This window comes from Excalfactoria chinensis, chromosome 16, assembly GCF_039878825.1.
Source record: "Excalfactoria chinensis isolate bCotChi1 chromosome 16, bCotChi1.hap2, whole genome shotgun sequence".
Lineage (NCBI taxonomy): Eukaryota > Metazoa > Chordata > Aves > Galliformes > Phasianidae > Excalfactoria > Excalfactoria chinensis.
Window position 1 is genome coordinate 11,245,365 of NC_092840.1, and position 14,357 is coordinate 11,259,721.

The 14,357-nt window shown below is 50.8% G+C and overlaps 1 protein-coding gene and 1 long non-coding RNA gene across 2 annotated transcripts in view; one reads left to right on the forward strand and one right to left on the reverse strand.

Annotated features, from left to right (window-relative positions):
- The window catches only part of PPIL2 (peptidylprolyl isomerase like 2), a 47,753-nt gene extending 40,318 nt beyond the window's left edge, over nucleotides 1-7,435 (forward strand). The window contains exons 17-20 of the mRNA XM_072351161.1: nucleotides 4,377-4,449; nucleotides 4,593-4,655; nucleotides 5,175-5,314; nucleotides 6,178-7,435. Of these exons, the coding sequence (XP_072207262.1) occupies nucleotides 4,377-4,449; nucleotides 4,593-4,655; nucleotides 5,175-5,314; nucleotides 6,178-6,271 (370 nt within the window). The 3' untranslated portion in view covers nucleotides 6,272-7,435. The remainder of the gene's footprint in view (nucleotides 1-4,376; nucleotides 4,450-4,592; nucleotides 4,656-5,174; nucleotides 5,315-6,177) is intronic.
- On the reverse strand, nucleotides 3,716-12,205 carry LOC140259651 (uncharacterized). The gene is made up of 3 exons (XR_011905424.1): nucleotides 12,071-12,205; nucleotides 4,200-7,835; nucleotides 3,716-3,878 (listed from the first exon to the last, which is right to left on the reverse strand). It is a non-coding gene; the product is annotated as an uncharacterized lncRNA (long non-coding RNA).
- Between the last annotated feature and the right edge of the window lie 2,152 nt (nucleotides 12,206-14,357).

Sequence of the window (14,357 nt, forward strand, 5' to 3'; positions counted from 1 at the left end):
ACTTGAGGATTACTTGTTTCAGTTAATATAAATCCCAGATACCCAGAACTCAGCTGTGACCTCAACCATTTCTGTACATCTTTGAGCTGCAGTGTGAGGGAGTTCCCCAGCCCGTGCTGCAGTCAGGAGTTCAACCTGCATGAGCTGTGTGAGCTGCAGGGGCTCTACTGCTGGAACACCAGCGTAGACTTACATTCCTGTCTGACATGCCTTATAAAATCTAGATGTGAGCACATCCCATCTGTGTCATTTTTATTTTCTATTGCTCCAGTGGTTCATAATTCCTATGGATCAGACACCAAGTTCATCTGACCCTTGTAAGTAGAAATAGAAACATGATCTGTGCCAGACAGCTGGCCGCGTGAGTAGATAAAGGAGTGCGTGCAGGTGTGGGGATGTTACTGCACCGACCCCTTTCAGCTTGCCTTTCTCCAACAGTTTGCACTTTCTTCTGAGCCAATGCCCTGAAGAAAATGAAATGCTTCGTGATATCTTAGGGAGCCCAAAACCAAAGGGAAAGCCCGTGTTTGAAATGATAGTGAAAAGTGATCAAACTGTTGTGGCCAACAGGAGGGGAGAAATGTTTGCTGTCCAAATTGTGGGTGAAACGAAGGACAAGCGGGCAGTGAGTGCAGGTGGCGGGTATGCAGCAAGATTAAAGGGAGGGCAAAAGAGGGAGCAAAGGAGGAAGCGTCACCTGTCAGTAGCTGACACGCTCGGATCAGCCTTCTCTTCCTTTCCTCCCCTTGTCAGATGCTTTTGTGGCAGAAAGTTTACTCTCCTTAGATAAGCATCATTGCATTTAATATCCCCTAACCTGCTTAGTGCTCTTGTCCTCTAAAGTGATAGCCATGTAAAGCTGCTGCAGTGCACTGAGGCACCCAGGTATGATTCAGTGGTGCACTGTTTCTATGTGTAATGTTCCCTGTGTGCTGTGGTCAGTGTACCTGAGCTGCTCCTGAGCTGGGAGGCGCCAGGTTTGTCTTATGAGTCTGGTTTCCAAATGCTTTTCTCCAGGTTGCTTTACTGTTTCATTGCTTTCCATCACTGTGTCTCACTTCCCATCTTAAGCCCTTAGGAGAGACTGAGGTGTTTTGACTACATCCTTGTGGCAGGTTGGAATTGCTCAGTCCGTTTTGGGTTGGGTGTATACATGGAAAACATTTTGTCCTGAGAGTGTGTATGTTTGTGCCTGTATATATTGTTCTCTGTGTATATGAGTGCATGTACTCTTTTGTTTTAATATCAAAATCAGATTGAGTGCAGAATGTATTTACAAAACAGCGTTTCTTTCTGGTTTCTGTTCCTGTTTAAAGCGTTGGTGTTTGATTTTTTTGAGAAAGTCCAGACGTTGTTCTTGTTTCGTCCTCTGGTCAGGAAACCCCATCGTGCTGCAGCACTGCCACCCCAGCACCGCACAGGGCGCAGCTCCTGCAGCTTTTCTAAACAAGAGTTTGAGAACCTTAAGTCCGTGTGTGAATGGCTGGGAGGCTGCTCAGGAGCTGCAGTGCTCTGTAGGAACAGTGCTGGTGTAGCAGTGAGAGTTCCGTGGCATATGGCAAATGAACGGAGCTTTCTTCACATGTTCCTCATGCAGTTCGTGCAAGGGCTTTGGCAGTGACTGCCGGATGGTGACTGGTTTGCATAATAAAGGATCTGTAATGTGAAGTAGGATTTGAAATAACATCTCTAAATTTGGGATGCAAAGATTTCCAGTGCTGGCTTAGCTGGGTGTTCAGTAAAACTGCACTGCATTGGTCAGAGCATGTTTTTCATTACTTTTTTAACAGAAAAAAGAAGTCTGTCTGGAACCAGAGCTGACTTTTCTTTGCATCAGTTGGCACAAAATGGCCAGCTTGTCACTGGAGGCACCAAAGCACCAAATGCCAACGTGTTTAGCTGGCTGCTGGTGCTGCAGACAAAAGGAAGTGCCGGCAGCGGCCTCCCTCCTGCAGGGCACGTCCGCAGTTGTGAGCAGAGTTGATTTGGTGTCTGAACTTTGCAATGTCATACGGATTCTTTTATTTCAATGCAATCTTTACCGCTAACAGGAAAAGTAGTGGAAGGCAGTAAAACAACAAAGGCCCTGTAAGAAGTGCTGACTAGCAATTTCTGCTTGATTATTGTTGACATCTGAGCAGTGGATGTAGAAGCCAACAAACCATCATGAGGATAATATCTTTGTCTCCCTTCCTAACGCTTCCTAATCACGTCAGCCAGGTGGCATTTTGTTCCTTCACTGCTGCCCTGTGAATCGATCACTGATGGCAAATGTGTGTGACGAAGTATTCCCAGTAACGTTTAATTAGCGCGGCGAGTGGAGGTTCGTGAGCATTGCCAAAATGCATTAGGGGTAATATTGTGGGAAGTCTAGCTATGGGCTAAGGGACTACTCGATTGAATTGCCAGTCACAGCTGATCTGACTATTTTAAATTATCAGAACCTAATTAAATGGAAACACACAGGCAGATAATGAATGGAGCTGTCGGCTAGAAAATCCTCCAATATTAGATCAGAAGTTTCCTTCAGGGGTAATTAAAATACAGTGAATGTATCTTAGGCTGTGTGTTAATCACTGGTGTTATAAGTAGATCTGATACTGGCCCGAGGAGGGCTTTGAAATTGAGTTTTATTACGAAGCTGCTGAAGCCAGTGCAGGATTGTCAGACCCCCTCTGCTCTCAGGAGGTTCCCCCAGTGTGATATCTCCAGCTGCAGATGAATGCATCTGTTCCAGCCTGCATGCGTGTACTTTAATTGCTCTTAGAAGTCACGACCTGATTGCAGAATATTGACACACCTTGAGAGAAGTTTGGAAAGCTCAAACAGCAACAGAGTGTTTGCAGGGACCTGTTCAGGCAGGTGATTGGCAGCAGCCTCTGGAACCCAGCTGTGCTTTCTGCAGCCCGGTCTTTGTGTTGGTCATCTTAGTGCCCATGTTAGCCAGGTGGTGCAGTGAGGTGCAGCCCTCAGCTCCCTGGGCAGCAGGTCCTGCCCTCTCACTGCGCAGCTCCTGAGCTCTGCTGGCTCCATAAGCTCAGGCTGCTCCTCGTTGTCCCTCAGGTGTGGTTTTGGTTCCTGGCCATGTGGCCTGGCTGTGTTAACACGGATGTTGTCCAGCTACAGCCTGCATTTCTAAAGGCTCTGGATCCCCCCGGCATCAGTGGGCTTTATTTACTGCTGTTCTAAGTATAGCTGTTTTCACATTTAGTTGGGGACAATGCTGTGGATAAAACTGGTAAATATCTTGGGACCAAGATGTGATCCCAGCAGGACCCCTTGGAAACAAACTGACGCAGTGGTTCCTATTTGAAGGCAGATTTTCACACCTGTCAGCCGGACTTTTGATTTAAGGCGTGCTGTGTTTGCATCATTCTGGTTTCTTAATCAAAATATCAGCACCTTCCACAAGTCCGTCCCACTGACGCTGTTATCCCTATTAACCACATCTGGTGGCTCAGAGATAGAAGGCTGCTGGCAGACTGTTTTCCACAGAACCTTGTTGATTGCTGTTACTTATTTCCTTTCTTTCTTAATCATGTCCTGTCTCCACTATTACATTATTTTGCTGGGATAGGTGCCAGGAAGACGGGCTTGTAATTATCTGGATCACTCCATTTATCCTACCTAAAAATCCTTTTCTGGAATTTTTCCATTGTTCCATGCTTCTTTTTTGGATAAGGAGGGGACAGGAAAAAAGCACCAACAACAGACCGCAAGTCTTCAGGCTCCTTTTAATGTTTCGAAGCAAATATCTGGATACGTTGTCTTGAGAAATGAGCAGCTGGGGATGCTCTTCAATACAGCCTATGATGAGGGGTGCCCACGATGTGGTGCTCTGCTGCCTTCCCAAAGCTCTCTGCCCCCCAGGTTCATTGCTGCAAGAAAAAAATGGGAAATGAATGAAAACATTTCCTTTCTTGACCCAGTCTGGTTTAGTTTTCAAAGCTCATAGTAACAAAAGAGATACAAATGTATGGATGTAGCACTAGCAAATGAAGCCATTTTGCAATGGATTTGTTTTTTCTTGCACAGACAGCTGTCCACAGTTGCTCCTTCTCCATCTGGCTGCTTTCTTTGCACCAAAAGGCTGCCCTGTTTGGGAGGAGATGTCTTTGCATTCTCTCTGAATATTTGACTTTTCCTTACTGTGTTTAAACCTAAACTCAGATCCCAGATTTGAGAGAAAAAAATCTTACCTTCCACCTTGCATGACATTATCTTCAGTCTTCCAAGTGCAGTTGCTGATCGCCCTTCCCCTAAACACAGCGGTATAAAGGTCTGGGAGAGCGGGTGGGCAGAGACGGTGTTGGATGTGGGAGTGTGGGAATGTCTCGGTGATGTTGTGACAGCTGGAAGTTGTCTTTCTCTCTCAGAGTGGTCGGCGGCTTTGAGACTCTGACTGCTATGGAGAACGTGGAAAGTGACCCGAAAACGGACCGTCCCAAGGTAAGTGGGAAGTGACGGGAGCTGTGTGGGGATAGCGAGCTGCGTGGCGTGGTCACCCTGCTGCTGCTGCTTCCCTGAAGCAGAACCTGGGCCAGATGGTGCCATTTAACCAGAGTGTCAATGTTCTCCTCTTCTGCTCGCAGGAGGAAATACGAATCCAGGCAACAACTGTTTTTGTTGACCCATATGAGGAGGCAGATGCGCAGGTGAGGATGGCATTCCCTCGTCTGATAGGCCAAAGCTCTTCTGAGAACTCTGTAGCTCAGTGACTTCAGTTTTTGCCCTGGTTGATCCCTTGTGGAGACCGTATACTTTTCTGTGCCTCCTCTTTGCACCACCCCTGCATGCGGGAGGCCCTGGACCACATGGGCACGAGGTAAGTTGGAAGAGCTGCTCCTTACATTGCACTGTGCGCAGGGAGCACCGCTGCTGTTTCAGCTGAGAGGTCTTTGGAGCTCGGTCTGGCACAGTTCCCCTCCTCACCATTAACAGTAGCTTCCTTTCCAAATGCCCACTATGGGTGGAGGTGAGAAAGAAGTTTTGTTGTAATGGCTGCAGACAGCAGGTTTGTAGTGGCTCTTGAGGTCCATTTCCTAAAGTCAACCCTGTCATTGCAGCAGTGCTGATTGCTGTCTTAGAGTGCTGTAGAGCTTCAAAGAACTATAGTCATGGTCTCCTTACTCTGGACGAGCTGTTGTAACAGATTTCACTCTGCTTCCCCATAGGTTGCTGCAGAAAGAGAGAAGGTTCAGCTGGAAGAAGAAGCAGCCAAAACAAAAGCTGAGATGGTCCCACTAAAGAAGGAGGTCCAGACTCCTAAAACTTACCGGCAGGGAGTTGGAAAATACATTAACATGGCTGCAGCGTAAGTTCCCTGCCCATCTGGTCTTTGTTCAGTGTTAGTTGCCTTTCCTGCTGGTTGCTGACCTTGTCCGTTGCTGTTTCTTGGTTTCTCACTACCTGCTGGAGCTCTGGAACATGCCAGATGATTGCTTAGTGCCAACAAGCTTTGCACAGACGCTGTCCTGCAGGAGCTGGAGATCCCTCTAGTTCTGATAATTTTCAAAACTGAAAGTTCTGAGGTTTTTTTTTTCCCAGCATTTGAACGTGGCTGAGTTGGTCCTCAGCAGTGTGTGCAGACTCCACGACTGTACATATGTGTCCACAATGCAGAAGTCTTTAAGCAGGAGAACTGTAGTGTCGCTTCCTGCTCCATCTTTTATTCTGGTCTCTTCCCCTTCTCCAGCTGTTTCTTAAGGCCACTGTCCCATAGACATCTTTTCCTTTAGCAGCTTTTCCTGAGCACAAAGAAGCTGCCTTAAAACTGCATCAGTCTGCTGCTCCGATTCCCTGTGCAGCCAGTAGGTTCCCAGGCCTGCAGTGGGAGCTTCAGGGTACCTGGTAGGTTGTAGAGGCTTGTCCCAAAGCACCCTCTCCCAGATACCCTTTGTAGACCCACTGGGGTTGGCAGCAACTCTTGCTTTCCTAATGACAGCACAGAACGCTGCCTCAGCTGCAGCCAGCTTTGGATAAATTGCAGTGGATGCCTTCTGCTTGATTTTTATCAGATTTCTGTAACAGCATTTGCAAAAATACTATTGTCTGCCTTCTGCATAAAGGCGTGTATTTATGTGTACAGATTTGGACAGCAACTTAGTCAGCTTCTTTGTGCCTGTGTGACTTACAAGCACTTGCATAACCTAAGGGGTGTTTTCATTTTGGTTCCAGGAAGCGCAGCGTGGAAGATGATGGGCCCTCAACAAGCACAGCTGCAAAGAAAGAGAAAAAGAGCACAGGCTTTGGGGACTTCAGCTCCTGGTAGCAGCAGCACAGCAAAAAAGAAGAGGTGGCCTCCTACATGGCCCTGAAGAGCCCAAAAGACATTTGTCCTGGGGAGAGGGAAAGCACCCGCATTCACTGTGCAAGAAAACTGTTGCTTTGTTAAGGCTGGTTAATGTGGCTTTGTTTTCAGGAGATCTGCGTTCCCACAACTGCATCTTTCTGGAAAGGCCTTTTTGTTGTTGTTCAGCTGAGCAGGCAGCACAGCTCCGCTGGGGATTAGCTGGAGCCTTTCTGCACAGCCAGCAGCAGCCCAGGCAAAGCCCAGCTTTGCAGGACACTGCCTCAATAACAGCTGCATTGTGAAAGAGATTCATTTACAGGTAATCATTTCCAGGCAAGCCAGGTCTGCCGGACAAATCGGTGTGCTGGGGAAGCGCCTGAGCTGCTGGAAGGCTCTGTGGAGGAGAGCAGCTGTGGGCTGCAGCTTGTCCTGCTTCTCCTTTCCAGCTGACTTTTGCTTGTTCTCAGAAAGGACCGACTCCATCTTTTCCTTTTGCCTCCTGGCTGGACTGACTGCTGTCAGTCTCCACAGGGCCTCGCTCGCTCTGAACTGAGCTGTGTCTGCACCCACGTGATCTCTAGCAGCCTGGCAAGCAGTGAGGCTGTGCAGTGAGCAGTGTGCCCGCTGCTGCAGCACTGTGCGCTCCGCTGGCAGCTGGCCTCGCTGGAGCCCCTGGGCAGCTGGGGGCTGGGCTGCCCCACTTCAGAGCTGCCCTCTGGGTCCAGAACTGACAGCCTGGAACAGCAGTGGGAACAGAAACAGCATCACAGCATTTTTTTTCAGCCATCCCTGAGGGCTGCTGCTTGCATAGGTATCTCCAGTATTTCCTTCCATAGCCACACAGGATGCTTACAAAAGGCCTTACGGAGTGCAGAAATGCCAGCCTGGGAGATGTAACATGTGTTACCATCACTTGCAGGTGGTGCAGTAGATCCTGAACACGACTTCTCAGTTCACCTCGGGTGTTTTCAGAGCACAGCAGTACCCTCCCCTGTCTGGCTGAGGTGGTGGTTTTGTGGTCGCCTTTGTAACCAGCACATTGTATCAGTGGTTTAAGAGCTTGAGGTCTCCATTTATAGGAAATTGCTGTAAAAAATTTTTGGTAACAAGTTTTGCAATTAAATGCTTTTATTTTCCTTTGGATGCTCGTGTTTGACCCTCAGCTGTGATTTCCAGGATCACAGCATTACAGCATCGATTGTCGTGCAAGGAAATGATTCATTCCTATGTTTAAAGGTGCTTGTGAGGAACTCGGGGATCTTTGCGGATGTGATTCCATCCTTGTTCAACCATAGGAAGTTGAAATTCATTTAAAGAATAGCAGGGGGTTTCTGCAGTGTTTTGCAGGGTACGAAGCCAGACACGATTCCTGGAGCTGTGCAGAGCTTTCCTGCAGCTGAGCTGCTGGTGCAGTTTGCTGCTTCTGCTGGGCTGGCCTCTTCCTGATGCAGGGGTATCGATCTCTTGTGTTGCCACCTGCTTCGGTGCATTTTAAAGTTGCAGAATTCACAGTGTTGCTGGAGCTGTTGCAGTTTAATGAACTCTGTAAGCATAAAATGGTTTTCCGTAATAGATTAGAATGGAGATTATGGAGAGATTATGTTAATGGAGAGGCTGTGTTGCAGGTGCTACAAAGATGGGCAAGCAGATTTTTGCTGTCTTTGCTTGTGGTGCTCGTGTAGTCAGTGCGCTTAGGAGAAAGAAAAAAAGGTTTTAACATAGCTTTTGTCTGGAAATGAGTAACGTGTTCTGGTAGCTCCTTTTGCTCCACACTGAGCTGTTCTGCTGCAAAGCAGTGGCACGGGGTGGGCAGTGCATCCTCGCTCCCTGAGACCTGGCAGCGAACACCACTGGGGTGCTTGGGGGTGCAGCCCCACGCTGGGGGCAGCCGGGCAGAGGCACTGTGCCATGGCTGTGGGGTTACACCTGCCCATGTCAACCCCTGCCCATTCTGGGGCTTCTGAGCTGTGCCCAAGTGCAGCACCAGGGTTGCAGCACCCACAGCCATGCCAGTGGGGTTTGCTAGGAACGGATGTTGGAAGCCTTGTGTCAGGAAGCAAGGGAGGGCTGCCCAACACCCCCCACCTTCTTAGCACTGTTTGCTTTGCAGAAGGATAATGAGAGCCATGGGCCAAGCAGGAAGGAGACAGGCAGCTGCCGGCCCCTTTGTGGCATTGCTGGAATTTTTTGCTTCCACTTTCTTTGTAAATGGGATTTATTGCAGTGGGAGATTGATCAGGTTGTGGGGTGGGGACCAGAGCTGTTGCTGGGGTAGGCACTGCGCTCCATACGGTGCTGGGATGCCTGCAGCACCCACAGGGATACTGCTGCTGCAGGGCTCAGTGCTGCAAGACCAGAAGTGGGTACCCTGAGCTGGGGTACGTGCAGCCCACTGACCTCATCCTCTGGCAACAGCAGTTGGAATCATAGTGTTTCCCACTGTCGCTGTGCTCCTGCAGCCCCCAGCAATGGGAGCAGCAGTCCTGTGTGTGCTGCAACCCCTCTTCAAAGCAGCCGAGCAGGTAACAGCTGCAGGTCCTGTCTGGGGCTGAGGAGCCCAGGCTGGGCTGCAGGCTGAGGCCCTGGGTCAACGTTGACCCCGCAGGGCTGTGCTGAGGCAGCTTCCCAATCCCACGTGAGGTTTTAGTGCTCCTGACGTCATGGAGCGGCTGAATCTTCCCTTTCACACAGAAGGCTCATGTGCACTCACAGCAGCTGGAGCTGGCAGCTTGCAGCTTCATGGCTCCTGAAAAGCAGCTTGGAACACAGGGCCAGCTGTCCTCAGCCCTCCCCCCTGGAAAGCCTCCCAAGGTCTCACTTTTCTGATATTAGATATGCTCTCTAATCTTTGGCCTCTGTTTATTAATGGTTAATTATATCTATTTGCTTTTCTGCCAGCATTGTCCTTTAGCTCGCATGGCCGCGTTCCCTGCCCGATGCTTGCTTCCCTGCGCTATTTATAGGTGGGATTGGGTCCCCTCTCTGCTGCTGTGCTTGGCTGCCCGTGCTGCGTGCCTCCCACACTGCCGGCACTAGAGGAGCCTTGTGCTGGACTCAGCGAGCGGTGAGGTGGCTCCGTCCTGTGCTGTGGATCCTGTGGGATGAAGGTTTCTGTGTGCAGCATCCCCATGTGTGAGAGCCCCCATCCACACTGAGCAGGCAGGAAGCAAAGCCCACTCACTGCTCACGGTGCTGTTGCTTCACTTTGCCAATCCCCACATGCCCCAGTGGAAGCGCTCTGGGGCAGTGAGAGTGGCTTCCCAGCAGCCCACCAAGGGCGCAGCCGTGTGATTCCTGTCTGTCTGTGCTTTCATCCCGCGATGAAAGGGATAATGGAAAACATTTGATCTGACCACAAGAGCAACGGACCCCCCTAGGAGGCGCCTCCCCAGCACTGCTGGCAGCAAATCATCGAGATAGATAAGGAGCCAGCAGGCAGAAATGCCAAATGCTCCCAGGCCTCCCAGCAGCTGCAGAGCAAATCTTTCTCCCCAGACTCTGATATGTGCTGCGCCTTGGCCGGAGGCTCCAGCACCAAAGGCTGGTGCTGTGCAGGTGAGGTGCCAGCAGTGTGCGGCTCACAGCTGAGCTGCACGATGGCCCCATGTGTTGGGCTGCTGTATGGCTGCAGCTGGAGGATCTGCAGGAGGTGTTTGGGTTGTCTATGGACACGGCCAAATATTTTACTGCAAACATCTTCTCTGCTGATCCCAGCCAGGCTTTTAATGGATGGGTTCCTCGCCAGCGGCAACTGCAAATTGATTGCAGCAGAATGGCAAGTGAAGACAAATATAGAGCTGGCTGCCTACAGGGAGCGCACAGAGGGAACTTCGGCTGCTATTTTTGGTGTTCATCTCTTACAGTATTTCTGATCTTTGCTTCTCCTTAAGAACACATTTGGGTTGGGTTTTTGTGGGCAGCTTTTTCAGCGTTTCCGCACTTGTGGCCCTGACCTCAGGAGGAAAGTGACGGGTGAGCCCAGAAACCGGGTTGTTTGCTGCCCTGATCCTGTGCTGGGGAACCCCCACTGTTTGTGGGGCACCAGAGACCCTTTGGGCACGTGGCGCTGGGTCTGTGCCTGCTGCTCTGATCTGCACAGCCAGACGGGCACATCCTGGCCGTAGATGCTCTTCTGTCATCATTTTGCACCTCTGTGCTTCTGCAGACGCTGTTTGGCCTTCATTTCACTGAGCTGCAGCCTGGCATTGCAGTCTTTTTTTGCACGTTTGCCTCCAACTAACACGAAGGGCTCAGCTTTACCAGCACGCTGGTTGGTGCAGGCCTTAAAGATAAAGACAGCAAAGACAGAGGAAGCAAAGGGCTTAGTAGCAGACTGCCATGTCCTTGGCAGAGGGGTTCTGCACCCCATTTGATTAGAGCTTTCTTTTCTACAGCCCTGGCCGCAGGGTTCCCATGCAGAGGTGCAGTCCACATTCAGCACAGTGTGCCACCCTGCAGAGCCCCCTCCCCAGAGCCACACAGGTGTGGTCAGCCACCCCAGCACCGCTGTGCTGTGTGCGCAGCCGTCCTGTGCAGGAGGTTGTGGCTGCGACCAAAGTCCCAAAGTCTGGGCTCAGCACCGCTGGGTTTCTGGGCCAGGGAGGCAAAGGTGAGGGCTGTGCTGGGAGCTGCAGGCAGCCACGTTCCCTGTGAGGCAAACAGGGCTGCCTGGCACAGGGCCGGCTCTGCTCTCTCGTGCCAGAGGCTGGGACCCAGCACAGTGCCCAGGGTAAACAACAACTGCAAAGTTGCGCAGTGTGTGTGCCCCAGCCGAGCTGCTTTGCAGTTCTCTGTGGCATTGCCATGGATGGGACAGCTGTCTCCTGGCCCCGACTGCACAGGCAGAGGGGGCCAATGTCTGCCCTGGTCCCCATCGCTGCAGTTGGAAACTCACCCTCGCACTCCTGGAGCAGGCAGGCAGGGCTGTGGGGCGTGGAGCTGTGCTATTACTGGCAACTTCTCTCTCTTCTCTATGCTGAACACCACCAGCTCTCAGCCCGTTTCCATAGCAGAGGTGCTTCAACCTCTGAGCATCGCCGTGCCCTCCTCTGGTCTCCCACAGCTCCACAACCTGGCAGGCAGGGTGCAGCTCAGGCTGAGCGGGTCCTGGGCCCAGCATGGCTGTATCCATGAGCTCCCCGGCCCTGTGCCAGCTGCCCGTAGCCATTGCATGGCCATATATTACCTGTTAGAGCTGCGAAACACTGCGCACATGGAGATAATCATTAACTGGAGGAGCCGTTAACCTTCAGCAAGGGCTGGGCTGCCAGAGAGGGCTGCCAGAGCAAAGTCTGCTTTTTAGTAAACACTGAAAGAATGCTGCAAAACACATTTGTTTCTGTGTTACTGGTAGGCAATTACAGGGCATTAATTTGTGTCTGCAACCTCTGTGCTGCAAGAACCCAAAGACAGGCAGGGGAAGGTACAGTGACACAAACTGCAGCTGGTGTGTCAGCCTGGAGCACGGAGCACAGCCTCACCGCAGGGCTGCAGCTCACACACAAACCTGGCACAAAGCTCTGAATTTAGATGTGAATGGAGGCAGCAGTGCAGCAATAAGGGAGCAGCAAAAGCTGCCTGCCCTGCCATCAGCTCAGGGCCGGGCAACAACAGGCAAACACAGCAACCTTGGGCTGCTATGGAGCTCACAGCAAGTGGGGAATTGAGGAAGGTGGAGGATTTTTTTTAAAGAGGAAGAACGGGAAGGAAAACACGAGCAGCAGCAGATTTGTGGTTGTATCTGTTCTACCCAGTGAGGAAGAAGAGCGTGCCACTTACCCATCAAATCAGTGCTCACTCGACCATCAATGGGAAACAGCTAATTCAGGCCTGTAAGGATGTTAACAGTGGAAGCGGAGCAAGGGCAAGCTGGGCTGTGATTTTCTTGGGCAGCAGCTGGGGCCAGGGCAATGCAAGGCAGAGCACAGTGAGCTCAGGGAAAGCACTGCTCCTCCCAGCACAGCCCCTGGCTGGCAGCCCCGCACCAGGCACCACAAAGCACTGCACAGAGACGGGTGGCTTGTGGGGAGCTGGTCGTCATGAGGCTCTTTTCTGACTGATCTGTGCTTGCACACCGTCAGCAGGACAGACTGCAGGAGCAGCACGGAGCTCTGCACTCACCCCACTGCTGCACCCCCTGCACCCCGCAGCTCTCAGCAGCGCATGGTTTACATCTGCAGCCCATTTCCCAGATGTAGCAATCTGCCCCGGCCCTGTTGCAAAATCAGATCATCTCACCCTTGGCAGCGCCGCTGTGTCACAAGATCCCTGGCTTTACTGGGTTTTTAATTTTGAAAAGCAGTGTTTGCACAGCAGCCCTGCTCTTATTTTTCACTCTGTTGTTGTTGGAGAATACTACAGAATCAGGAAAAAAACAGTACATTTAAATCACCTTTGCTGCAGAATACAGCCTGGTTGACTTCTCTTTCAAGCAAACTCAACTGGAACCACATTTCCAGCAGAGCTGGCTATGAGTGCCATTCACTCCCCAGCACAAAGCACAAAATCAGAAGCATTCACCAGCCAGAAACACACCTCCATTGTTCTCCCACTGAAAGGATGTACTTTCATCCCAGCAGCACAGCAGCAGCACTGTGTGCAGTTGCACTCCTGCTCCTAGGGACAAAGAAGCAACAGGATGACTTAAAGCAAATGGGCACGGCCAAACTCAAAGATGCTCTTGTTGTTATCTTCTCCTATAACCATCACGGGCTGCGTTCTGCAGTGAGAGACAAGGCTACCAGCATCTTTGTGCACATTGCACCAAATGGAAGGGTTAGCAAAATAAATAGCCATCCAACCAGCAAAGCTTTGTGTCAGTGCCACAGGGAACATACAAATGAGGAAGGCATTTCCTTGCCAGAAGCTCATCCAGCAGCACTGGGCTGCCATCAGCTCCAGGGCCCAAACCAGGTTTTGCTCAGACGTTTCAGAAAACTAAGTTAACTTTCTTCATCTGTCCTTCAGCAGAAGGACCATTTCTAAGTGAGTCATAAAGGTGTCCTGAATGATACAACAAACCTGCACCCTTCCTTATGGTAAAAGGTGAGGAGTTGTGCTGTGATGGAATCTGCGTACATAAAACAGACAGCATGCAAGCACCGTTCTGAAAAACTGGCTGCTGTCAGTGCACAGAAACGAGTATCCTCAGAACAGCTCAGCCTTTACTAGTGAAGGTTCATTGGTCACACGGCTCAGCAGAGCTTCTTCACAGCCAGCAAACCGCTCGGTGCAGCACAGCTGGCTGCTCTCAGGTGCTCAGTGCTGCACCCGCTGGGACACAGAAGAGGACAAAAGAGAAGGAGCCTCATGTGGACAGAGCTGTCTCACCAGGGCCCTACTCAGAGGTTAAGCTGAGCTCCAGCTGTGACCTCCTTCCCGTGTCAGCTAACCATGATTGGCAGTGAGGCCCACACACATCACACTGCAGTGCTATGGTGCTTAAAACTACACTGCTAACACATGGGGAGCCCTCAACCACAACAGGTGCTCACTTACCTACAGTTAGCAGACAAAAAGATCTTCTAATGGAAGATTCCCAACTCTTACACAAGGCATCTGCCCACTGCTGTCCACCTCAGGGTACGTTCCAGCTGGCTAGAGACAAAACTGGAGTCCACAATTTCAGACTTCTTCCTGCAATCTAGTTGCTGTCAGGCAGCGTTTCCCCCACGATGGAAATAGCGTATTTGATCTCATATGTGGAGCATCCCCTTCCACTTGTGAGATGAAGCGATGCATTATTGAAGAGTCACTGAATAAACCCACACTGAATTACTTCATTCACCACCTCAGTCTACAGGGCTCATATTTATGTGCTCTCACCAGCGCTCAGCGATCGCTGCACGTTCAGCCAACCAAATGAAAACCCGACTCCCCCACATCCCACACACCTCCTGGCCAACAAGTTCTGACTTCACTCAAAGTCGAACCAGCAAATCAAATTCAAACCACCATTTTGTATTTACGTTCTACAGACTCAACTCTCCAGGTGACCAAAGGAACCAAACAGAAAGCACATCCACGCTTCCTCCAACCCCTGAGGGTTGCTGTGGGGAGCAGGCAG